The sequence below is a fragment of the Glycine soja genome, chromosome 8 (genome assembly GCF_004193775.1).
Source record: "Glycine soja cultivar W05 chromosome 8, ASM419377v2, whole genome shotgun sequence".
In the NCBI taxonomy this organism is placed as follows: Eukaryota; Viridiplantae; Streptophyta; class Magnoliopsida; order Fabales; family Fabaceae; genus Glycine; species Glycine soja.
In genome coordinates this window covers 42,004,151-42,031,113 of record NC_041009.1, presented here as the reverse complement: position 1 = coordinate 42,031,113, position 26,963 = coordinate 42,004,151, and the positions used below count along the sequence as shown (strand labels likewise).

Genomic DNA, 26,963 nt, shown 5'->3' with positions numbered 1-26,963 from the left:
GGGGGGGAAAACAATTACTAGTATTTCACATAAAGACCTTTTAACAACTTTAATAGAATTCAACAATTGAAAAAAAAAATATTCAAGAAACCAATTAGAATAGGAATTGGCGAAATTATTTGCATGATTGAAATCATAACCTTAGGTTTTCTCATTTGTTTAACTCATGAAATGCTTATTGCTATTCCTGGAATTCTATTTTTCTGCAAGTATTTGAACATTCGTTCTCAAATTTTCAATTAAATCAAACTAATTATTTAGTTTATTGTATAATTGGATCATTTCATAGTTACATAGAAGTGTTTCCGGTACTTGCAACGAAAAATTAAGATTTATTTTGCATTCAAAATATACAATAATAATAAATAGAAAAAAAATATTGTGTATTTGGATGCACCTTCTTGAAACAAATTTTTTTTTTCAATAGTGTGAAGACTCTATGTGTATCTACACCAATCACTGCTATTAACTGAGCAAATTCACTTTCTATTTTTCAGGTCTAAAACTAGACTTGAACTTTTCTAGTTTGTATTGTTAAAGAGATATGGATATGGACCTTTTTAAAAAAGGAAAGATTTTATTTAAAATAATTTTATATCTTTTATCTTTATATTTGAAAATAAAAATTATTCCATATCTTTTTATCTTAGAAAGCTTCCTAACATAAGACAAAACTTATTCCTAAATAATCACATGACTAATTACGATAACTAATGACATTACGTGATCCTATATGTAGCAATAGAAGTTTATTCTTATTTTATGGACAACTTTCACATTTATAAAATAATACTCTTTATTTATATTAATTATATTCCTAGTGCTAGCAAAGAAAATAATAATATTCCACTGACATATTTATTTGATTGAATTAAATTCTCTAATTTAATTATGAAATAAATTATTTTCTTTCGCAGAGATTAGAACATTCATTTGTGTTTGATCTATAAGTTCAATATTAAACCAGTAATAAATTAATCATAATTAATATACTAATCAAGGTAGGCGTTTAACAACACTCATTAACGTCCAGATATGATAAAGTAACATACTTGTCTTACATTCAATAACCATGTAATATTTTCGTCCATCATTTATAGCTCCAAAGTTAACGCTAAATTATAGTATTATTGTCAAACTCTAATAAATTAACATATTATATTTAATCAATAAATGACTTAAGAAATTCTTTTCTTCTTTCACTTAATTGTTGTGGTCTTCTTAATTTTATCATAAAATTCAAACTCATTACCTAAAGTTGATGAATTTCTTATTGACTAATTATTAATTCAACAAGTATTTAATCATATCAATATTCATTCAACTAATGCCCTAAGACATTAGGTGTCCGAAATTAAAATATAAAAAATAACATATTAATTATTATGATAATCTTAGGTTGAAACTATTATATTTTTTTTTGAGAATTTCCCATTGACAAAATTAAGGTAATATTAATCATTAATAACTCTCAATTGAGTCATTTTAATGATGACATCTACATGTACATAATCTATATATGCAATTTAATAAATGAGATCTATTAATTGTTATTCAATAAAAATTATCACATATATATTGATCTATTTAGATTATTATGTCCTCTTCACGATAATCTCACAACAAGAACAATTTAGATTAAAATTATACAAAATTTGTTTTTCATTATCATAATCTCTATCATGATAATAAATCTTTAATTTTAATCAAGAACTTGTCAAATTAACAATTTAATAAAAAAATATGTTAATAAAATAAAAAATAATTTTTTACTAAAATTGATAACATGATGGATTGAATCTTAGACATATACAATTATCCCCAACACATTTGGATACAACATTTAGATATCACATGGGATATACTTGCCCTTAACAAACATATTTTACACATCAAATTGGCCAAAAAAATGTCATTTCATTTTTGCATCTACACCAACAACTACATGTTAACTAACTACATGAGATTCTTAATTCGTATGGTAATTGTCTTACCATAATGACTATAAGGGAGTGAATTCGAGTCCGATATGACTATATAATAGGGGCATTAAAAAAAGTAACTAATGATAATTTGCCTATTTTGATTACATTGATAAATAACATTAATTCGGGGTACAATTTTTTTATTATCATATTAATATGTTATTGATATAGAATATTAATTACTTTTTTTTATTAATGTTTGTTAGAATATTTGACTTGTCATCTTTTAGAGATTTTTTTTTCATTCCTCAAATCCAAAATATTGCTTTAAATCACACTTATTTTGCATAAAAAAGAACTTTTTTTTACGGAACATAAATAAAAACTTATATTTCAAATATATTTGCAGAAATAAAATCTAAAACTATTATATTTTATTTTGACTTGCTTTAATTTAAAGATGTTTGTTTGTATAAATAAGAACTTATTTTTCAAATTTATTTAGAAAAATAAAATATAAAATTCATTATATATATATATATATATATATATATATATATATATATATATGTAAGTAATTAAAGTTTAAAAATAATTTGTTATCAGTTTTTGTAAATCTCTAACAAAATTATTTTTCATAACGTATCTAGTAAATTCGCTAATAAAATAAATATTTAAAATATATTTTTTTAAATATTAATTTATTAATAAGGAGAGATTAGATGAGATAATGAAAAATTTATTTAATAATGCAAAATTATAGTGACTATAAGTTAAAAAATAAAGAAAAATATAATAACTATATTTAATAAATTTATTTATATAAATATAATGCAAAATTGATAATTTATCATTGCAAGATTTATTAAAATTATAAAGAGTTGTACTACAAAATAATTTGACTCAATAAAATTAACAAAATTTAAATAATTTCAATAAAAATAATAATTAATTTATACGGATGCTATAAATTTTTAACACACACATATATATGAAATTATTTAAATTCTTATAATTAAATTTTGTTAAATATTTTCTCTAAAAAATTGATAAAATGTATATTTTTTATCATAAAATTTCTAACAATAATAGTAAAAATGATAAGTAACTAAAAGAATTATAATAAATTTAATTAGCATTTTTATATTAATAACTTCTAAAAAACTTAATTCTGCATTTTTATTATTAAACTTTTGATAAAGGTATTTAAAAAATTATAAAAGAAACTTAATTAATGAATATTGGTAGTGGTTTTCTATCAATAATTCTAACATTTCTTTTACTTTAGCACTTTTGGCGTTAAATTTTTAATTTTTTTTAATTCTCGTTAAATTTTTAATAAAAATGCAAATTGTTAAGAAAATAATTAAATAAATTTTTAAAAATTAAATTAATATTTAAATAGATAAAAAAATGATTTTATTTATCATTTTTATTATAATTTAGTTTTTTTCACTATTAATGTAAATTTTTATATCATTAATTTGGTAAACATCTATCATGGAGATCTAATTAAATGTTATAAACATCCTGATATACGGATAAAAAAAATTATAGAACATCTTTCAGAGAATATTGTGTTTTTTGAAGGTTAAATAAAGTACTATTTATTTATTAAAAGAAAGAAAAAAAACAAAAAGTGGGTGGATCACTTCCTCAACAGAAATACACGTTTTCCACCTTCCTATTTGTGTGACTCTGACCAATCGCAATGGCCATCGGCATAATTGATTTTTTATGGAATAGCAGCCGGTAGTGTTAGCGGTAAGCAGATTTATGTCACTATCTCAATTCTGAAACATGTAATAATAGGTGAAAATAAAAATAAATTTGAAACTTAAATATATATGCTTTTAGTATGCAAAAGAATCATGTTTTGATTTGATTGATTATCAAACAAGTTAACATAATTAATTTTTGTTTTTATTTTATATAAGGTGAGTTGAATGATTAAAATAAAAATGTTATGTGTTTGATTTTCTTAGTTAACAAACCCGCTCTAAGTGACTAATATTTATCGACAAAAATAAAAACTTGTTAATTGCTTATATTTTTAGTGGAAGTATTTTAAGTGACATTTTTTAATATTTATAGAACCACATCAATATGTGATATTTCCAAACTCTTTTTTATTGATCTAGGTTATTTTATCTACCTTAAAAAATGTTAAAGACTAAAAGTAATGATTTGAAACTTTAAAATGATGAAAATAAATAAAATTATTTAATAAAAATTAAAATAAAAATCGACTTATTTTATATGGACTAAAAATAGTGATTTTAAATTTTAGACAGATGAAAAATAAAGAATTTTTCTACGGGATCAAAATTCATTTATTTTATAAGAAACTTAAGCCTATATTTAATTTTCATAATTAGGTTATTTTTAAATTTTTAAAATTTTATATTACCATTTTTATTATAAAAGTATGACAGAGCTTGACAGCCTAATTTCTTAGTTAAAAAACCTTCCCTAGTGCTTTCGGCTTGTCTCGTAAGAATAAAAATCATTTAACTGCAGCAGGAATGAGGAAAGTTTTTCTCAGTAAATTCAAGATTCAAAGACAACCTTAAGTTAAGACCACCAAATTATTGTAGTATTTAATAAGTTTTGATATATTATACCAATACAAATTCATTAATTCATTCCTCCGACACATTATAATTATCATTCTAAATTATTTTTCACATAAAAAATTAATAAATAAGGAGAAAAAAATAACAATTTTATAAAAAAATCATCTTTATTAATTTATTTTTAATTTTTATTATTCATACCATTACTATTATAAGAAATATAAGTGGAAAAATATTTATTATTGATTTGTAATATTTTAGAAAATAGAATGAAGTTTTGAATACCTTTATTATCAACTTTAAAATTTTTATTTTTACCAAAAAAAAAACGTTAAAATTTTAATTCAAATCTTTATATATATATATTTTCTATTTATGGGTCACAAACTTGATAGTGGATTTTCAAAACTAGCAGTCAACTATGTCGAGTAGCGAGAAAAAAAAAATTCTAAAGAGTTCTCTTATATTAAATTTGATTTAAATGTAACTTATATTCACCTTTCAAAAGTCCAGAATGTATACTTTAAAATAAGACGAGAGAAAAGTATGACCTAAACATTTCCCAAGAGAAGAAACTGTATTCTAAGAAAAAATAGTTAGCTAGTCAATAATGTAATTTATCTTTCTTTGACTCTAACAAATGCATTAAAATTAAATTGATCGATTTTCTTCCCATTTCAATTGTCTATCATCATTTTCAAATAAATTATTTTCTTTTATTTATTATTTTAAGGCAGTGATTATTTTTAAATGTCTTCTTCATTTGTTGATATTTTCACTGAATGGAATGAAAAGTTATAAATAAGGTAGGAGGATAATTTTGTTAAAGAGAGTAATATTTTGTAAATGAATGATGTTTAATTAACTCCTATATTATAACTTTGAATATTTTTTTAAAAAATCATATATTGATATATATATATATATATATATATATATATATATATATATATATATATATTATTTCTCATTTTCTACAAGTATTTTACTGAATGGAATGAAAAAGTATTAATAAGGTAGGAGGATAATTTTGTTAAAGAGAGTAATATTTTGTAAATGAATGATGTTTCATAAATTATTTTAACTAACACTTATATTTCTCTCATAAACATTGAGTACATTAAGATATTTGCAAGTCCTTTTCTATTAGGCATGATCACCTATGTGAATTAAATGACACAATAATGTTCTATCCCCAATCATGTTTAGTGAAAAATCACTACTAAATTCTTCTTTAACTATTTTGTTAATTATAGTTTTTCTCGGTTTCCATTTCTATCTCTAGCAATTAAGCTTTATCTTTCATCTTATCTCTTTTCTTATTGGGACTTTTACACTTTTTCTTTACACATGTCCAAAACCATTTAAACAAAATTCTACCGCATTTGTCTATTAAATAAAAAAAAATCTATCGCATTTTCTACGTTTATGCCTTATTTATAAATCATGTTGTAAAATGGTCTTTTAAATAAGTTACCATGAAATTCACATTACATTTTAAAATAAACTTATATAAATAAGTTACATTCAACAAGATTATGGAGACAATTGGCCTCACTAAGTAAATTATGGGGTCCCGTTAACTAAATTTTTTTATTTGAATATTTTAAATAAATATTATTTTTACTACCCTCATAAAAAAAGTATTGTCTTATAAGATAATTTTAAAAAAATAAAAGAATGTAAAAGATAAAAAAGAAAAAATGATAATAATTTTACTCATTTATCCTTTTAATTTTGTAAAAACTTAAATATTTTGATTTTTTATCATGAGATTGTGTATTTTATAAAAAATTATAATATTATTTGTCAGTAAAAATATTATGGATTATTTTTTTTCTCATTAAATTAATTTTTTAGATCCAACTCTTATAACATCTAACCAATCTATTTTTACCTTATCACATGCCTTAACCAATTTATTTTACATAGTTATTTATTTCTTATTAACTTTTGTTGAAGTATTAGTCTGAAGTGAAATTCCACATGTGTATGAATGAAAAGATTAAAATCGTATAAGTGAAAATAAAACACATAAACTCAAGTCTTAAAGTTTTAAAATAAAGTATGATTTATAATGCTTGAAACTCGTTGGTGTACAATAATATTTAAAGATACTTTATATTTATCTAAAAACTTTAACATAAAATAATCTTTGAATTAGTTTTTTCTTATAGAAATCTTTATAAACTTAATTTTTTAAAAAAAACTATAATGGGTAACACATTAAATTTAAAACTTTAAACTTTTTAAATAAGTCAAACTTATTTAAATTAATTAAGTTTTATTTATTCCAGCTCAACTTATTTCCATCTCTAAATATGAGATATATATTCATTGTTGAGAATAGTCCCGCATGAGATGTTTAACAAACATAATGAGTACTTATATAGCTGGGTAAGTCACCTCCTTATGAATCAATTTTTAAGAAGACCTTTAGAATATCTTTGCTCCACTATAAATGTGGTGAAAATATAAAATTAAAATGAAATTTCCAAAACAATAAATAAGGAGCTGCACACTGTATGTGATAATTGATAAAGGTGGAATCTATCTTGATTAAGTAATTTAGTATTGCGAAGTGCGAACACTTTTCTAGAGTTTGAAGTCGCATTCTATGCACTCAATCTGCCTTGTATTTGCTTAACCTACCATAAAGCCAGGTGTTACGTATTTACGTGCATTATCGATCTATATACGGTTATATTAACCATTGTTCTAAAGTAGTATTTGGCACAAGGAGTTAGAGTATGATTGGATTTCTGGTGAGAAAGTCCAAAAGTATGTTTTTGAGAGTAAAATAAATTTGGGATTATATTTGCTTACTGATCTCCAAATTTGTTTAAAAGTAAAAATTTGGTCTGAAAACTAGGTTTTTAAAAAGTAAAACTTAGATTAATACTTTTACAAATTCAGTTTGTAAACTTAAGTTTAACCCAAATTTAAATTTGTAAATTTTAATCCAAACATGCACTTGTTTTAAAATGTTATTTTTAACTTTGATAATCATATATTGCTTACCTATCAAGTTGATGGGGACAAAACATTAGCCAAAATATCTCAAGACATGCATTTTTAATTGAAGATAGTGAAGTTATACCGGTAACCATGTGCTACTAAACCAACAAACATGTTAAACTTAAGAAGCCAGTTTGGGTGTAAGTGGGTTTGCACGTGGTGTGTACACCAAACTAGCTTAGTGCTCTACTTTCCCTCGAAATGAAGTAGAGAAATCTAGCAGAACTTCATAATATGTCCAAACTCCAAATGACTTTTTGAGTCACCTAGCAGGTATAATGTCACGGAACTTAGCCTCAAATATATACTTGAGTTGGCACATTGTAATATTATAAGGTGTGGCGTGTATGAATGCTTTTACATATAAAGGAGGTTGTGGTTAGGCATTGCTACATATTAGACATGTTGAGAAGGCCATGCATGTGCACGAGAATTTGATTGCAAGTCTCAATTATAGTTGTGCCTCAATTATTAGGTGTTGGATGTTTTTATAGATTACTATTATTTAAGTACTAGGTTGATTTAGATTATTAGATGATATTTTTATAAAAATTAATATGTGATATTTTAATTATAATCATAGATATTTGTTAGGGTCTGTTTGCTTAAGTTTTCTTTAAAAAAAACAATTTTGTTTTCTTAAGAAGCGGCTCATATATATCTACTTCTTAAAAAATCATGTTTTTTACCCAAAAAAAAATTAATTTAAGCAAATTAAACTGGTCCTTATTTAGATGTTTTAAGTGAATGGGCATGAGAGCTTGGACTTATATTTGGTAAGGGTTCATTGTTCTCATTGATGACTAAAATATCATTGATTCATTGTTCTATTAGACAATTTTGTATGTATAACTTGTGAGAAAATCCTAGTCACTGGACAGAGCAATTTTTTCTCATTCTCTTCCCTATGGGTTTGGATCGTGATTGCAAGCATGAAATTAAGATTCCTTCCATAATTAAATCAACATTACGGATATGAATTAAGAATTCTTCTAGAGATATACACGTTCTAAAACCATCTTTAATTAAATTGTGTGTTAATTATATTAAGATCCAAGATCTTTCATCTAATATTCCTGTAGTATGCAATCGATAATTAGTTTTCATCCATCAAGTTGATTGCGTGGGCCAGTAATTAATTAATTCCAATTATGCATGTTTAACAATATTAAAATGTACTCCTAGATTAGGTGAACCTAGTCTTTTTTTGCTGAGAGACAAAAGAGTGGGCCAAATCAAATATAAAAATATTTAAAGTTAAAAAAACAAAGAAGAAAAATATGGAAACAAATTCAAATTACGAATCAAAATACCTTTTTCATCATCTCCAAGGTTGACCTAACAATACGCGAAATCTAAAATAAAAATTAAAAAAGACTTTTTTACTTTAAAGAAAAGAGTGATATGTGAGATCTTTTAGTCAACATGTGTGATATTTTTTACTTTAAAAAACTAATAGCAAATGTTGATAGATTTAAAGTTTAAGCTTTAGTTGTTTCATTATTAGGTGAGTCTTGGTCATCTCAATTCCTTAATGATGAAACTCATTTTTTTCACATTTCGCTTCACATTCGTGTTGCTTGATGGTGGGGGCAAAGTGGGGTGAGGCCTAGAGGCACTGCTAGTAGAGGTGCTTGCATTTTTGGCACTCATGGGACATAGGTAGGACTCTAGTTTGAGATTGGAATTCATGTTTTTTTATTGATAAATGCTAATTGTTTAATTGTTAATTTGTTAATTTTTGTTAGATGTAGGTATCAAACCCGTTACCTTTTTCTCATTTTCATATTTCTTAACCATCCAATCAACTCTATATTTTCTCGTGTTTCTTTGAGTTGATGTGGGAGCATTTTAGAGTTTGATCAACTTTAATATTTTCTTTCAAAACAAAAAGGATAACATGGAAGGGCAGTGGAGCTTCGAGGTATAAAGATGGTAATATTGATGAAGGGGGGCAAAGTGAAACCTTAAGGGGATGTTGGTGTGGTTCACACGACTTCAACTCTAACTTCACATGGTGCAAAGAGGGTTTCCATAAAGGAAGTGGTGCAATCCATTGGTGGTAGTGATTCTGGTAAATACAAGGAGGGTTATGTTTCAAAACCTTTCACAAATCCTTTTGGCAATACTAGTGTTTCATCTAATGACCAGACTAAATATAAAATTTGTTTTGACAAACACACTTGAAAGAAAAGCTTTTGTATAAAAACTTTTGTGAAAACAAAACAAATGATATTTTGAAACAAAAGGTCAAATAAAAGAAATAACACAAAATTGAAAGAACACATGAGAACTTATATACTGTTTGTTTGTCCAGTTCTTGGTAAACCATCAAATTTTACTATAACTTATAATAAGTTACAAGTATTCTTTCCTAAGTCACTTCTACTTCAAACCCAAGTAGTCTTTAAACTTGTCTCTTCAAGCAAACGCTCCAAATATTCTTTGTATCAAAGTCTCTTCATACATTAACTAAAGTCACTTAAAAGTTGGTATATGCAAGTCCCACAATTCTATCATCTTATCTGAAAAATATACAAATGAATTACAAGATTTTCTCAGAGTTTTCACTAAAGCACAAGATTTACAAAGAAAGCAAAAGAGATTTGAAATTGAATGTTAAACAACTCATTATCTATCTTGTGCAAAAGGGTATTCGGTATATGTAGGGAGACTTTAGAAATTATTCATTGTCTCACATCTTTAATCTTTCCTCATCTGATATCTATATATAGAGAAAAAAATGGTTGATCAATGTATTAAGTGCAACATTCAATATCTTTCATCAACTAGACATCTTTGATATGATAAAGCATATACTTATCTCTCTTTTTGGGTGCAAGATCTCTTATTGCAGTGAGCAAATATGTTTTATGGTTAAAATTGTACACCGTTGTTTTCTTTCTTCATTTGGCATGCCTTTTAAGAGAATAGGTAGTTTATTTTTAGTGTTAAAATTTCAAATACATTTCAGATAGTAGTTTTCGGAAACCAATTTCAGAAAAAAAAAAAAACGGGGCACCAATTGCCTTTCCGTTGCTCTGCATTCGCTAAGTTATATACTCACTTTTCTCGATTGCATTAGAAGAAATCCTAGCAAAAAAAAAAAGATATGAAATTATTAGAGCATGGAAGAAGTTGTGCAAGAATAAGAATCTTCAAGCACTTGACAACCCCCTAAAGCTTACCTTCGCAAGCACCGAATTTGCCCCACTATCTTGAATCCTCCCTCTTTGCCACCCCTCTTTTTTTCTCTCATGAAAATTGGCTTGCAAAAAGTAATTTTTGGAATGTAGTAAAATTCTATTTATAGAAACTAGTTTTTGGAATGAGTTCAAATTTTAACACTTTCGAAAAAAATTAGGAAAAAATACATATGGGAGATATATTAGTAAAAAATGGGAGGTGTAAATATAGTTGCCTAAAATATTTAGGGGGTGTTTGGTTTGGTTGTTTTCTGTTTTCATTTTCATTGAAAATAGAAAATGGTGATGAAAATGTGTTTGATTGGATTTTTGTTTTCATTTTCAATGAAAATATTTTTCCAAACGAACCAAAAACTGGAAACAATAAAATATCATTTTCAGTTGAAATCGGAACCTCATTTTGGGTTAAATAAAAACGCGGTGGCAAGAAATATAATTTTAAACAAATCTAAAAATACATTTTCTTTTGAAAACACATTTTCAATGTTTTTATTTCTTAAAAGCAGAAAACAAGAAGTCAAACCAAACATATTTTCAGAACTCTAATATTTTGAAAATGAAAACAGTTTTCCAAAAATAAAAACAGAAAATGAAAATAGAAAATAAAAATGCAAACCAAACACACTCTTATTTACCAAAAATAGTTGATATAAGTAGTAGTGATTTATATCTCTTAATCAAATGATTCATGATTCAAATATTAACTTTGAGTATGAAATAAATTATGTTGAGAAGAGAATACTATCTTGGATATGCTTACAATCTGGATAAAGACTATTATTACTTTTGGAAATATCAATATTATGTTTATAAAAAATGAATTTAAAACATTTATAAGACCATCATTAATAAACTTTTTAATTTAAAAAATAATAAATTAGAGCTATATACAAAATAATTTAAAGATCGTATGACTGTAGAGTATATATTCGTAATGTTTTTTGGATGGTTCACGTGCAGACAAGAAAGTGGGAGTGATGGATAGATATCGTAGCTTGGCCAACAGCTAGCCATCTCAAAAGGAACATGAATCACATATCACATGCACCACATACTAAAGTTTAATCTAGCAGTGCACTTTTTATGTTGGTTTATGTGCAATGTGCGCCAAATAGGGAATGTTCCATGCATGATGATGATGGTATGGTTGTGTGCACGCATATATAATGTGACTTTAATATAATATTTTACACAAAATCAATCAAATTTGATCATTTTTAACACAAAAAGATTTAATCATTTCATTTTTTCATTTAGTGATATCAATAAGATGTGAGAAATTAAGTGACATCACACATGCTTTATTTGGAAGATAATGGAAACCACGTATTGATCCTTTAAATGGAGTTGATGTTGAGTTCTGTTCCTCTGTCTACTAATCCAAGTGATTAGTGGCAACAAAAAAATTGCATGGTGGAGGCAAGAAAAAGAAAGCTTTCAAGAATAAAGTTATACACGATACTAACAAAATTATGCGCATTATTAAGCATCGAGTGTTGATGCTTAATTTGCCGAGTTTGAACATAGACAAACTTATAAGACATAATAAGAAATTAAGACATTGCGTTAGTTATTATGCAAGCGCATGTTCTTCTTATCAATGAATGAATCATATCACTATTTTTCCTAAGACACGTTGATTTTGATTTAACTGTGTTATTTGGAGAAGAAAGTATCCCAAGACAGTAGTTGGGTTATTTTTGAGTTTGGAATGCAAAGTAAATTTTACAGGGAATTATTCAAAATAAGGCCAAAGAAATTAAAATGAGTGTGGATTTCTCTATATTCCTTGTATTAGAAGTCCTTCCATCCACGCAACAACCGAAGTAGGAGATTTCAGTCGCGTATACATATAAGTGAATTTCAATATCAATCAAAGACAGTGAAAATATGGTAAAAATTGCATAGCCATATCAGTTTGAGCTTGCTTTTGTCGAATGATACATACATCTCAATAAGCTAATTATAAGACTTTTTCTTCTCATCAATAAGTTAAAAACAGAAAACTTAATTATATAAAAGGCAGTTTGGTGTGGTTTTTAATTTTAGGTTCTTGAATTTTGAACTATTAAAACCAGTTTTTAATTTTTGTTTTTTTATGATCAGTGTTTAAGAAGTCATTGTCAAATTTATAATTTTTCTTTTAAAAACTTGTTGACAATAACAAGATCAATTTGACAAATAATGTATTTCTTAGTTCACGAGCAATAGATAATAATAATAATAATAATAATAATAATAATAATAATAATAATAATAATAATAATAATAATAATCTATTTGTTTAACTCCTATTTAGCACAAGTTATGCATGAGTGACCATACTAAAGACAAAATATACAGTAATAATAAGTGCATAATTTATCTATTGTTTCTAATAATAAAATATGGTATAAGTTCTTGAAGGACATCTCATACACCTTTGAAATTGGACCTAAATAGCTCAAAACCTTCAATTAACGGCATTTACTCAATTAATGATTTCAACGCCTGCGGGTTCTCCACCCTGCCAAACCTATTGAATTCAATTCAGTTTATTGGAACCAATCAAAGAGTTATGTTATCCTAGTAAGACATTATGTTTTATTTATTTTACTTTCTATTTTATATAAATATTTTATACAACTTTTTTTTTATTAATTTAGACAACTTAATGTAACGTTACATTTTTTGTTATATTCATAGCCATTATTAAATAATAAATTGTTGTGGAAAATAAATAAAAACAATTAAAATTATACACAAATCGGATATTCCACTAAGCTACACGTAATCGTGATTATACACCCAAACTGAATTGTCAAAATTATTTTTTGTTATATTTTAGTGAAATTAATTCATGCTCTATGATAGAGAAGTTGCTTCGGGATAAGATTGAACGACTCTAGAAGAAAAATGGCTGCGGTGGTTTGAAGTATCAGGAACTTCCCAGGTAAAAAATGACAATTCATTCAAGGAATTAATAAATGTCAAATATTTTTTCCTAAGTAATATTAATATTGTTCCAGCTTACCATATGCAAAAATGAAATGCAAAAGATAAAGATAAAGATGGGCTATTTTTCTCAACAAATGATGGGCTTTCTAAATACTATTTTTTCTTAGGGCCGCAAACAACATATTTTACTAAAATAACAAGGCAAATATTGTTTACACCTCCTCTTTTTACTAAAGTACCTCCCTTTTATGTTTTTATTTTATTTTTCCAAAATTGCCCTTTCATCCAAAAATCGACACAACAAGGGTTCATCTTTCATTAGACTCCAACGCTTCTTACCAACAAGATTGATTGGTACTTAAATGGTTTCATGAAATCTGTGGTGAGATTTCATCTTTACAACCCACAACAAGCACAACAATCTGTGGTGAGATGGAAATATGTTGAAGAAATCAAATTTGGTAAATCAGCTCTTTTTTATTTGAGTGAAGAGAAGAAGAAAGTTAGAACAAGGGTACAGCATGTGTTGAAGGCATTGGAGATCAATTATCATCTTTGCTTTATCCTGTACATGAAGATGTTGAACCTCACATTGTACCATTCCACACCTCTTAGTCTCATCCACACCCCTTATCGACTTCCTCCCCCTCCTCGAAGAAGACTTATCCCCACTAGAACCCTCTAGTCACAGAATCTGCTTGTGCCTAATTTTTTCGCTATTTCAATAAGAATCTTAATGTTGCCTAGGATAATGATTTTTGGTGAGGATGCAAATGAGGATATTGGAGACCTAGTTTTGAGCCTTAACATATGCATAAGTTGAAGAGATTGGCTTCAGAAATTATTTTTTAAAAGTGCTAATACTTCCAGAAATTAATTTCCAAAAAGAGGGTAGTTTTGACAGGAAAAACAAACAAACAGAAAAGGGGGTACATTAGTATAAAGGGGACGTGTAATCAACAATTGTCTAATAACAGTATTATATGCACTAGTTACATTTTTACAAGACCCCAAACAGCATTATATTACCCACCCGAATTAATCTTTTCCTTTTTATTGGGTTACAAATATTCTTGTCTTCACCTACAATTCTTATTAAAAAAAAAAATCAATGTGCGATTTGTAATATAGTGTGAATCTTATTTCTTATTTAGTGAATTTCATGTACATTTTATCTAATAATCATTTTAAAATGTTCGGGATTACTACTCTTCATATTTTGAAACATTATTATAAAATCAGCATTAAAACCTGACAATTCATTCTGGCTACAATATGTTCCAAATCCTAGGGTTTATAACATTTTGCCATTCTGGTTATAATGCATGGCACACATGCATTATTGTTCCTCTTGAACCATTCTAGTTAGGTGTTTCTCTCTTTCATTTTATTTTTCACAAAATAAATTTTTTTTCCCCAACTCCATCATGGCCCGTGACGCATAGACACTTACGCAGACATGAAACAGAAGCACAACAAAGAATGCCTTGTACGGAGTATACATGTTTTGAAACACCGTGTGACACAAGCATCCAACACGCACGCAACCATTTTCCTTAGGAGTGACCATGATGCATGGTGGCCAACATTAAGGGTCCATTCAGTAGTGTGGAAAGAAATGAAATGAAAATAAATTGAAATAAAAGTTTTAAATTAAAACAAAATTTAAAAATGTGAATTTCATCTCATTTTTTGTTCTTTTTCTTTGCAAACGAATGGACCTTAATTTTTTTTATTGTTTGAAAACCCATACAATACAACAATAAGCCACCAGCTTTGGTTCCTGACCTTGACCTTGTTTTAGTTAGGTCAAGTAGTGCCTTTGGATGAGTGAATTCAACGCAATGTAATGATGTCTCACCAAAGCATTATTCGAAGTCTTTAAATGAGTAGGAGGCAAATAGTGGATGAAACATTCTAAAATGGCATAACTCATAAGTATTCAGAAGAAGAAAAGATACGCACGGACACATGATAGATAGTGTTCGAATTCGTAGTAGCAATAGGCCAATTGCAAAATTAATTAATCGATACAAATGTTAAAAATATACTCTTTGACCTATTTTTTTTTATATATATATGTTCTTTTTTATTGACTAAAACTCGCCGAGGCTTACAAAATTATGTGAGTCTCTAGTTAATCTCACTCATTATTTTGTAATTTTAAATCAATTTTCTTTAAATGAGAAAGAGTACATTTCTAAAAAGAAATGTTTCTAACACATTTCTTGGACATTATTTTCGATGCTCAAACTTCTATTAGGTAAAATTCATGTATGTTCCACTACATATATAGATCTCATTTTCTATTTGATAGATCACATTCTTAAATTAGTGAGATTGACGTGAATTTAAATTAATAATAAAGAAGGTGTTGAAAAGAAAAAGTTAGAGAATATATTATTAACACTCCTTGACTAATAAATTTGACAAAAGAAAAACAAAACAGGAGAAAAACAAACCTTAACAAGTAACACCATACCTCAAGTACATCAAATTTTATTTTACATTTCTAGTAAGATAAACTTTATCATTTTTTAAGAGGATCTTACTCAATTGATTAAATAAGATATAAGAATTATTATAAACTTCTTTTATTCCTATGGATTAAAAAAATCTATCATTTAACCTCTAATAAGCCTGCCATAACTTTTACTGACACTTACAAAGCATAATCTTACACATTAAAGTACTTTGTTACCATACTTTATGAGCAGATGTCTGTTATAAACTCACCAATTGCAAAATATGATTTTTATGAAAACAAGTTTACGGAGAGCTACACAATGGATGCAGACTTTCAAAATATACGACAATTATTTGAATCACCATTCATATTTAATTCACACTTTACCAAGATGTTTTAGTTACCTCTTGTGCATTTTATATCAAAATTTCTAATTATTCATCATTTTTTTATTTAATTCCTCAACGCAAAAGCCCCAAAACCCATGACTAAGTTTCATCTGAATAACGAGCAATGGACAACCTTACCAACCTGTGTTCATATTTTATGCACCATATTTTTTTTAACAAATAGAAAAATAATAAAATATAATATTTTTTATGATTTTCCATATGTATTAAAGTGTGAAGTGCCAAAAGGGTACTTATTACTTGTATATCAGTTACAGCAATAAAACTGAAAACTAACACTTTGAGAAGAAATAAAAACATCTTCAATGGGTGCAATTTAACAACCCATTTTGAGTTGCTTAGAAGATCTCATGTGAAAGTGCTTACATGACTTGTTTAATTTTAAGTAATATTGCTTAAGTATTTTTTTTTCCACCGAAGTATATGACATATGATATATGACATGAAATTACTTATATAAGCATCATTATTTATATAAACAACCGTTACTTAACAATATTATATCATAAATAACATATTTTTAAACATTATAGGACCATAAAATTAATTTAAACACTCACTAACAATTTTAGCATTTGAGTGAATTTTTGTTTAAAATACTTAAATCTATATGAAATTATAAGACACACAAAATTATAATAGACAACTCATATAAACCACTATGCATTGTAGAGTAATCCCTATAGTATTAAATCATAGTTAAGCATTCATATATATTTTACTTCAATAATAATACAATTTCAAACAATTCTTAAATCACCTCTCTTAAATGATCTTAATTGACAAGAAAATATTTTTTTTACTTATAAGCTACTGATTGTTGCTTATATAAACAACCGGGACTTAATTTTAAACTCAATATGACGTAGATCACTTCCGATGATTTAAAAAATTAAATAATAGTGTGTAAAAATAGACAATTCATTAAGCAATAAGCATTGAAAATGCTCTAACATATTACTCTAATAAGATGCATCAGCATTCAGAATATAGATGGGTTCACCTCACGCAGTCAGTTGGCATTCTCAATTATTATTCTTACACTTAACTATAACAAACTTGTTCAAATATTCAGGGAGCATCCGTGTTTAATGTAAAAGAAAAACAAGAAAGTGATAATTGAATGGATTTGATATCCAATAATGGTGAATCAACCACCCTACGAAATCATAAAAGCAGATCTTCAACGCCAGTCCTAAGACGTATTTCCGCAGTAGCATGGACCATTATTATCACAGTCATGCAATCTTAAATATCCAATAACTAACTATAATTAATAGGATTAGGACAACGTAGTTTTTAAGCATATTTCAATTCCAACCGCATCTACAAAATTAAGGTCAATGCAATTCATCTTCGCTAAAAAAAAGCTCCCAATTATGGAATCAACGCTAGTGACATCAATCCTCACTCTGTCACATAGGCATCTAATTAGCCTTTGTCACAAGGTGCCTCCACCTATAATATGACTTAGCAGTTGAGTCAATGCCTCAGAATTAAGATTTTTTATCTATAGTTTCAAGCTTAAATTCTTCACCATGAGTTGAGCATCCACGGTATCCATAAGACCATAACTTTAATTATAATTTCAAAAGAGACAAAATATAAAGCATCATATATTAATTGTTTCAACTTATATAACGGAACATGTTTTTTTCCATCAATTTCGGATAGTTTTAACCATGGGGGGAAAACCCCATTTTCAATTTTGGCATCTATGCAGCTTAGTGTCACCATCAACAATTCAATCATTGACAATACAGAAGTAGAAAATATATTATGGTGGCAAGTTAGATTTGCAACAAGTAATAAATGGAATGTTTATCAGGCTATATACTACTTTCTCCATGCTAGGGAAAGCTCAAAATACATAGTCCAAGAATTGAATTGAAATGAAAATTGGATTGCTAAATAATCCAAAATTAATAAACAACTATCGGAAATTATTCCCATCCTTCAAGCTAAGAAAATTTATGATCATGAAAATCAAATATCTAGTTGTGTGTTCTTGAAAAAAAGAAAAACTTAAAATAAACAACACCAATAACCTACATTAGTGTTGAGACTTCAATTATTTAACCTATTCCTGTGCTACATGATAGCAAGCTTTGAAAATTTTCATGTAAATGTAAATGGGGGAAGATACCAATTTCAATGGAACAAAATGGAAACTGAAATTTTGAACATAAAAATAAAAGACCGAAGAGCCTCCTTCTTGGAAAACTTTTCAGCCAATCTTGAGAAATATCTGAATCTCCTCCCCATCCTCCCCCGCCTTTGAAAGGAAAATATCATCGAGAAAGAAGGGGGAAAGTACCAATTAGCAAGAATCCTGTGTCAATGGATGAATCAATGTTGTGCAACTCATTGGATTTGAAGCATCAAAATGTGTGATACCTTTCACAATTCAATTCTTCAACATCCCATCACAGCACAATTATAGACAAAGTTGCCAGACCGTTTTCTGGCGAGTAGATTCCACTGTGGAGGTCCTTCACTGGGAACCCATGAATTGAGTTCAATAAAACCCTCACCATGAGTCCTTGGTCCACCGATGACAATAAGCATATCTCCGCACGCCCTGAATGCAAGACCCCAACCATTCATCGACACTGCTCGCTCAGGTAGTCTCCCAATGGTAACCCACACTCTTCGCTCCTTGTCGTATTTTTTTACCTCCATGTCAGCATAATCAGCAGCATATAATTCATCATTTACAACGGCAACCAGAGGTGGCGCCTCAGCTGTTGCAGGCATTTCAGCTCCCCTGGCACTGCGTCCAGGGGACATGTTAGGAATTTCTGTCCATGTTCTAGTTTGTATATTGTACTCCTCACCACATGTAAGAAGCTTAGAATCTTTTCCACCAATTCCACCAATAACATAAAACTTTCCATCCATAAATACCCCAGAGCACATCTTCCTCGGCTTGTTCATGCTAGGGAGTAGTTCCCAGGTTTGATTCTCAGAATTGTACAGTTCAGCAGAGTCAAGGATATGACCGTCCAAATCGCACCCGCCAGCTAAAATAGCAATCTCCCCCAAACTAGCAGATCCAAACAAGCATCTTGGAGCATTCATCCTCATTCCAGATGTCCATGAGTTAGTCAAAAGACTGTATCTGTAAATAACATGGGACCTCATCTCCCTTCCAAACACAAGAAGTTCAGTTCCTACAGCTAAAGACTCCTTATCTGAACACATGAAGCATTCATTAGAAGCCATCCTTGGTAAATGCATCCACCGTTCGCGAATTGGATCATAGGCCTCCCATTCAAGGAGGGCACAGGAAAAATAAATCCAGTGTTCTATTATCCCATTAAGTCTCCTCCACCTATACAACTCACCACTTCGGATTGTGTTCCGAAAGCTCCTATTCAGCGAGGCCAGAGAGCCATAGTCGGACCTGGAGCAGCGGCTGAGACAAGCGATTGAGCTGTCCCGATTCATTCGGGGCAAAAGAGAACCAGAATCTGATGAATCCCCACCATGATGCTCTTCCTGATCATCAGGTGGCTGCTGGTCACCAGCATCCAGCAAATCCCCTTCCACCTCCTGCTCCATCTTCTGTTCATCAGATTGCTGAACACCAGAATCTGATGAATCCTCTAACTGATCCTCCTCCTTTTTATTAGATTGAAGGTCAGTGGACACCACCAATGAATCCCCAGCGCGATGCTGCTCTCGTTCATCCAAAAGCTGGGCAGAAAAGGCATCAGCCTTCTCAACTCTTTGCCAATTACTCAACAACACGCAATCCTTCCTCCGATCCTGATCCATTTGTGGAACAACAGAATCATCAGCATGACACGATTGTTTTTGAAACAAGAACCGAGTGGTCTCGCCATGATGGCGAGAATCCACTCTCCTATTCACCTTCCTTGGCTGGGGTTCTTCCTCCCCATCAGTGTCTAAAGGGCGCTTGCCATTCTTTATGTCCAAGTCCGGCAGGTATGTCATGAAAGACCACTTGTTATCTGCCTGGCAAGAACTGGGAAACAACCTCGGAACCACGCAGGAACGACCCTCCAACATAGTCTCCACAACAAGAGACAGAAGCAGCAACAAGCAACAACAACAACTCAACCTTCAATCCGGTGCTTTCTTCTGTCTTTATCAGAAGTGGCAAATTCAACACCACAAAGATAGGTGATGAACAGCCTCAGCAGCACCCTAACAATTCCTTCCCGGAATCACCTTCCAAATCAAGAACCTGTTCAAAACGGAATCAATCAAAATCAGACTCAATTCACAAGTTCCATGTATTTCTCTCTCTTCTCTCTCTATCTATTAACCCTTCTTCTCAGGAAGAACAATTCCAATTGAAAATCTAAATGCCCAGAAACATCAACACCACAAAAAACACGATTACAGATCGGAATCCATTCAAAATCACATTTTTTTTTCACGAACACCCTGATTAGAGGAAAGGGAAAAATGCCCCGTTCTGAAAAAAAATCGCAGAGAGATCCAATAAGCAAAACACCATAGATAACATCTAACTTCAATTGAACGAAATCGGTCCAGGGAATCAAATGCAACACAACAATGAATCAAACACTCCAATGCACAAACCCAAAAAAAAAAAAAAAAAACAATTTTGAACAAAACATTAATCAATATCCCCCGGGATTGAACAAAAGGCCAAATTTCGTTAGATCTCCATAAATCTACAATCTTAACAACAATAGCAAACAAAACAGCTCATTCATAAGAAAGCTAGAAAATAATATACATATATATATATATATATATATATATATATATATATATATATAGAGAGAGAGAGAGAGAGAGAGAGAGAGAGAGAGAGAGAGAGAGAGCAATGATTCAAGAAACTTACGGGTTGGATAAGAAGCAAAATCGAAAAAAAAAACAACAAAAGTACTTGATGGGCAGTTTTTGCAAAATTGAACAACAATCTTGAACTCCTTCTTTCTCTATCTCAAACTCACTGTTTTGCATGTACCCTCAGACGCACGCACGCACACAACACACACAGAAAGAAAAAAGAGAAGAGAGAGAAAGTGGGACTTTCTCTCTCTACCAAGCTCCAAGAAAGCACTTGGTTTTGGTTGGTCCTTTCTTGGGTTAGTCTCTGCAAATCAGATGAAGGGGAAGGTTTTGGAGCAAAATCTCAGAGAGGACCCCTCACATGGCCTTATCTCCCCTTAAATCACATCTTAATTTATAATTAAATAATTCCTTAATTTTCATTTCTTTTCCCATCGCCACTAATTAATTAATAGATTAATCAACTAACTAAACATCGTTCTCTGTGTGTCTTTTCTTTAAAAAAAAATAAAAATCTGTGTGTTTTCGAGTTGTGCAAAATTTGACGGAGGAGGTTGTGGTGGGGCTGCAAAAGGTTCGCCGGTGACCGGCTACCGGTAACCGCCGGTGGAGACACGTGTTGACTAGTGAGGTGGAGGAGGATGAGATGTTTTTTCTCCTTTTGCCTCACTGACTCATATTCCAAAAATTTATTTAGAATTAGAATATCGTGAGTATAAAGGTGCTTTATATTTTTAGAGGGCTTAATATTCATATTCATAATTTTTAAAATTAAATCCATTATATATATATATATATATAAATGAGAGCATTGAATTTTTTTTATCATATTGATATCAAATATTTATCATAAAAAAATAATGAGTAATCTCTGTTGGACTATGAATTGGATGGTTAAATCTTGGTAAGTCACTTAATAAAATAATATGATCCGTTAAAGAAAAGCAAAGAAAAAAAATCATAACACATAAGAATTATAATACATGTTTAGAAAAAAGAAAAAAGGAAAATGAAAAAGGAGGAGAGAGAAAAGGACTCGTCCGTTTTCGTTACGCCTACGTCTCTGCGCCGTTGGATTCTTATTCCAAATTCTCGGCTGGTCAATTTCTCGTGGCGCGGGAAGGAATCTGGTGCGGCGAGGGTGTGATTAAGATTTGCTTAGGTTAGTTTTGTTGGTTAATCATGGAAAAGTAACCCCCTATACTAGATTTTACCCTCACAACTCAAGATGTGACTTTTGACTAGTCAATTTTTCATTCATTAATTATTATATATTGTTATTGGTGGGTGTTCAGTTCACATACGCGAGAAAAGGAATAAATTTACTTAACAGTTTGTGATAATGTTGTTAACTATGGTGATGATTATGATTATTACTACCAAACACGGCTGAATCATGCCTAAGTCAAAAAAGCAGATTTGTGCTACTACGTTTCAATTTCCGCTTGCGTTTTCGGCTGGGGCTCTTCCTTCTTCTTAGCCTCCTTTTTACGCTGTGTTTGATCCATTGATGGGACATATATCTATAACTATTGTCCTTTTTATACTACTATTATTGTTCTTTTAAAATGCCCAATACCCTATGTTTATCTTACTACTGTTTATTAATGTGATGGGTTATTCATTGACCACCTATGGATTAATTCAAACGCTTCCTATTAAAATTAAAATTGACCATTTAAATTTGTTGCCCCAATGTCGATGACTAACCAATTTAATTGGTACATGTGAAAGAAAGGGGGGGAAATTTTAGTTAGTAAAGTTATCGGAAAATGTCGTAACTTCCTCTATCGGGCACATCATAAAATTACAAGATTTGATTTAATTTAACTAGCCACTTTCCCTTTTTCGGAATGTCCTCCATTTTAGTTTGATTTTTTCAAGTTTCTTTTTTTGTTCAAATAAATTATTTTTTTTCTGTTCAATTACAATTTATGCATCATTATAATATTATATTATATACCACAAACATGTGCAAATTGAAAGGGAAGGACACTGGTTTGACACGCATAAGAGATTAAGAGGTTCACACCGGGACGCCAAGGCAAATCAACAAAGAGATTTTAACTTAAGCCCAAATTTTTTTTTCCTTGCAAACACTGTTTTGAGATTCCCTAATCATTCAAACTTTTAATTATAGTTTCAACAGTCATTACTACTAGCCAATCTAATACTACTATCTAACCTTGTAGGCTTTGATAGGCCTAACTTTTGCATTTTTGCGCCCATCAGCCTTGAATTATAATCAACACAACACACCTTTTGTTTCTTCACCTCCTTTTCTGTTTTTCTATGGTGATGATCACGAGTGGTAGCTTGGTCGGCATTTGCACATAATCATAACAGTTAGTAATCCTAATCAGCCTCAAGCTTCTTCCGTTTCATACAACAATATGATTAGATTGTGGTTTGTCGCCAATGTTTTCCCTTTTTTCATAAATAGAAAAAGTTTTGTCGTCTAATATACTTTTGTAATTAATTAAAATAGTTTAAACATGAAAACTGTGGCAATTTTGTTATGCCAGCCACAAGAGTACATCACCACCTTAATTATGTTCATACTTGGGTTTTTTTTATAATGGAAGTTAATAATTTCACAACCAAAAGTGTATACACTAGCCAAAAAAAATAAATAAAGGCAATGGCAAAAATAAGATAACTAATAAATGATGTGAAGTGGAAATAAAAACAATATCACGAATTATAATGAAACATAAAGAGGGCCAAAAAAAATTAAGTATGAAAAAAAATCAAAAACTCTTTTATAGTAATATTCCATCCTTACTCAATTAGTTTTTTTTTTATTCCTTCCTTATTCAATTAGTTTTTTTTTTATTCCGTTCTTATTCAATTATTAGTACTGAAATATTACTTCTGGCCTTAATAGATATAGATATGTTGGCATTTTTCATAACTACAAATATAAATGCGAAAAATATAAAAACTAAATTCTAAATTTACACACGCACTTATTAAAGAGAGAATAATAATGATATGCACTTCCTTGTAATTTTTGTATATTCTTTTTGTTTTTTGAAAGGGAGGGACAAGTTTTGTTGGAATTTTATGGGATTTTTATAAAATTTCAATAACCACCATGAACACATTAATTAGATTATCAAGAAGAGTTTTAGAAATATATAAACTCATAATAATTGATCAAATAAATGCAACAGAATTTGAATCCTTATGTGATTTCTGATCTATGTGTTTTTCTTAGAATCTATTACAGAATGGTGTAGAGACAATGAATTTTGTAATACCATAGACGAGAGACTTGTTTAAAAGCATAAATGGTTTTTTTTTAGTTTGCATATCATAGACATTAAATCATCTTATACAAGGTTTTTCAGGTTGTACCGTATAAATTATTTCATCAATGTTTCCATTTAGAAACGTAATCTTTACATCCATCTATGCAAAAAAATTATCAAAATGATCTACGGTATTATTATAGTTCTAAGAAAGTCTTTCTAAGAAATCAGAGAGAAAGTCTCTTTGTGATCACTGTCTTCTTTCTTGTAAAACTTTTGGCGACAAGACAATCTTTATATATCTCAAAATTACCCATTGAATCTCTTTCAACTATAGATATTTATCTATAACTTATGGGTTTCACACTTTCAAGCAATTTGACGATATCCCAAATGTCGTGTTCAATCATCAATTTTATTACATCATTTATGGCATCAATCCACTTGAGAGTTAGAGCACAACATGACTTGACTAAGGTCAATTAGATCTTCTCAGTCAACCTAATGTCATATTTCATGTTCTTAAAAAATATGACATAATCATATTAAATTATATTTTTCCTTTCTCTAGTGGATCTTTTTAATGACATTTCTTGAGATTATTGAGTTTGAACTTTAGGTGGTTTTTGAGAGGGAATCTTAGTGTTGTCTTGTCTTTTAATAATGCTAGGAGTAACATCATTATTTAATTACCATATTTGTTTCTTAAACAATGGTAAGTACAAAGGTTTATCTATTGTCAATAAAAAATTATTCTTTAAAGACAATACTCATTATGTTTCTTTCCCCTCCAAACTCAATTTCCTTAAGGAGTCTTACACATCTCAAACATGATCTTAAAGTAAGATTGTAAAACTTATACACGTGAGAGCTTTAAATGTAACAAAAAAAAATTACAACTAATTATCTTTAAGTCCAACTTACCTTCATGTAGCTTATAAGACATTGCTTCGACTGAATATTCCTAAATGTGTATATGCCTAATGTTGGAATTTCCCCAACTCATACCTATAGGATAGTGACTACTTTAATTGGTACCCTAAAAGGATATAAATTGTATTCTTTAATGTCTTTTCCCAAAGTGACTTTGGTAGAGAAGAATTAAACTTCTTACCATATTTGTACAAGTCTAGTTTCATCATTCTGCAACTTTGTTCATGCTAGGTTTGCCTAACATTACATGTTATAAAACAATTTCATAATTATTAAAGAAAATCACATGGGGGACTCCAAACGTTGTACCTTATATCATATATACCATAGTATTCCCTATAGTCACATTTGACAACCTTAATTTTCTTAGTTAAAGTTCAACTTCATCTTTGAAAGACTAAATGTTTAGAGGTCAAAACTTCTCAAAATTTAAATAAAGAGGAATCATCTATGAACATAATAAAATACATTTGTTCATTCCATAAATCCATAAGGAAAAGAACACAAATATATGCATGTATTAGTTATAACACATCCTTATTTCTTTCAACACCTGAATTTCATTTTGTTTGTTTATTTCCCCTTTATATACTCAATATAGACTATAAGGTCCAACTAATATAAAGGATCCAGAATTTCCTATAACACAAGCATCCAAATTCTATATTAAGAGATATGACTTAAGCGCTTATGTTATAAAGTAACGAAATTCTCATTTAATTTTAAGTTTTGTACCACCCAAAAAATGTTTGTAATATGAACACTCAAATATCCATAAAAGAACTCATAACTTGCAACATTTAAATCACACGAGAGACTAACTTTATTATTTCTAATTGAACAAAAATAATTGAATTTGTCTAAATTAGAAATAAAATTTAGTTTAATAAATAGCTCAATATATGTCTCAACCAAATTCAAATGAATTTCAGTCTTTTAAAGCAACATAAAAGTTCTCATAACTTCAACTATAATTTTATGTCATCGTCCACATAGAAGAATTTTTCATTATCACTTGGCGGATGACTCCATAGGTAGCATCGTATAGACATGCTTTTGTGAGTAATAGAACCAAAATCTACCCACTAATGTCCTTCGATACAAAACTAAATTAACTTTAAAATAAACAAAAATGAGAAGTTTATCATTTTCACACACTAAATAGTGTAAATGGGACCTTTTTTTATATGCTTCATCCTACAAAAGCAAAAAAGAAATTCCTTATCTTCTCTTGTTTCTTCTTTAGAAAAAAAGTATGCAATATCTTCAACTCTCAACTGACTCCTCTCAAACTCTAAATTTTATACATGCAACTTTGGAATTTAAATAATGAGTAATTTAAACCATAGTAGTAACAACAACAATAATTAAAGAAGAGAACAATAAACATATAATACACAAATAATCCATATGATAAATTTCAAGATCCAAACAAGATATCTA

The 26,963-nt window shown here is 29.0% G+C and overlaps 1 protein-coding gene across 1 annotated transcript; it reads right to left on the bottom strand.

Moving 5' to 3' along the window:
- Positions 1-18,334: 18,334 nt before the first annotated feature.
- Positions 18,335-21,963, bottom strand: LOC114423272 (F-box/kelch-repeat protein At1g26930-like). The gene is made up of 2 exons (XM_028389967.1): positions 21,383-21,963; positions 18,335-20,752 (listed from the first exon to the last, which is right to left on the bottom strand). Exon 2 carries the CDS (start codon positions 20,572-20,574, stop codon positions 18,955-18,957), a length of 1,620 nt encoding a protein of 539 aa, XP_028245768.1. The 5' UTR covers positions 20,575-20,752; positions 21,383-21,963; the 3' UTR covers positions 18,335-18,954.
- Between the last annotated feature and the right edge of the window lie 5,000 nt (positions 21,964-26,963).

What these genes read in the sequence shown, in the direction of transcription:
- LOC114423272 (XM_028389967.1), bottom strand. Translation starts at nt 20,574, where the DNA reads ATGTTGGAGGGTCGTTCCTGCGTGGTTCCGAGGTTGTTTCCCAGTTCT.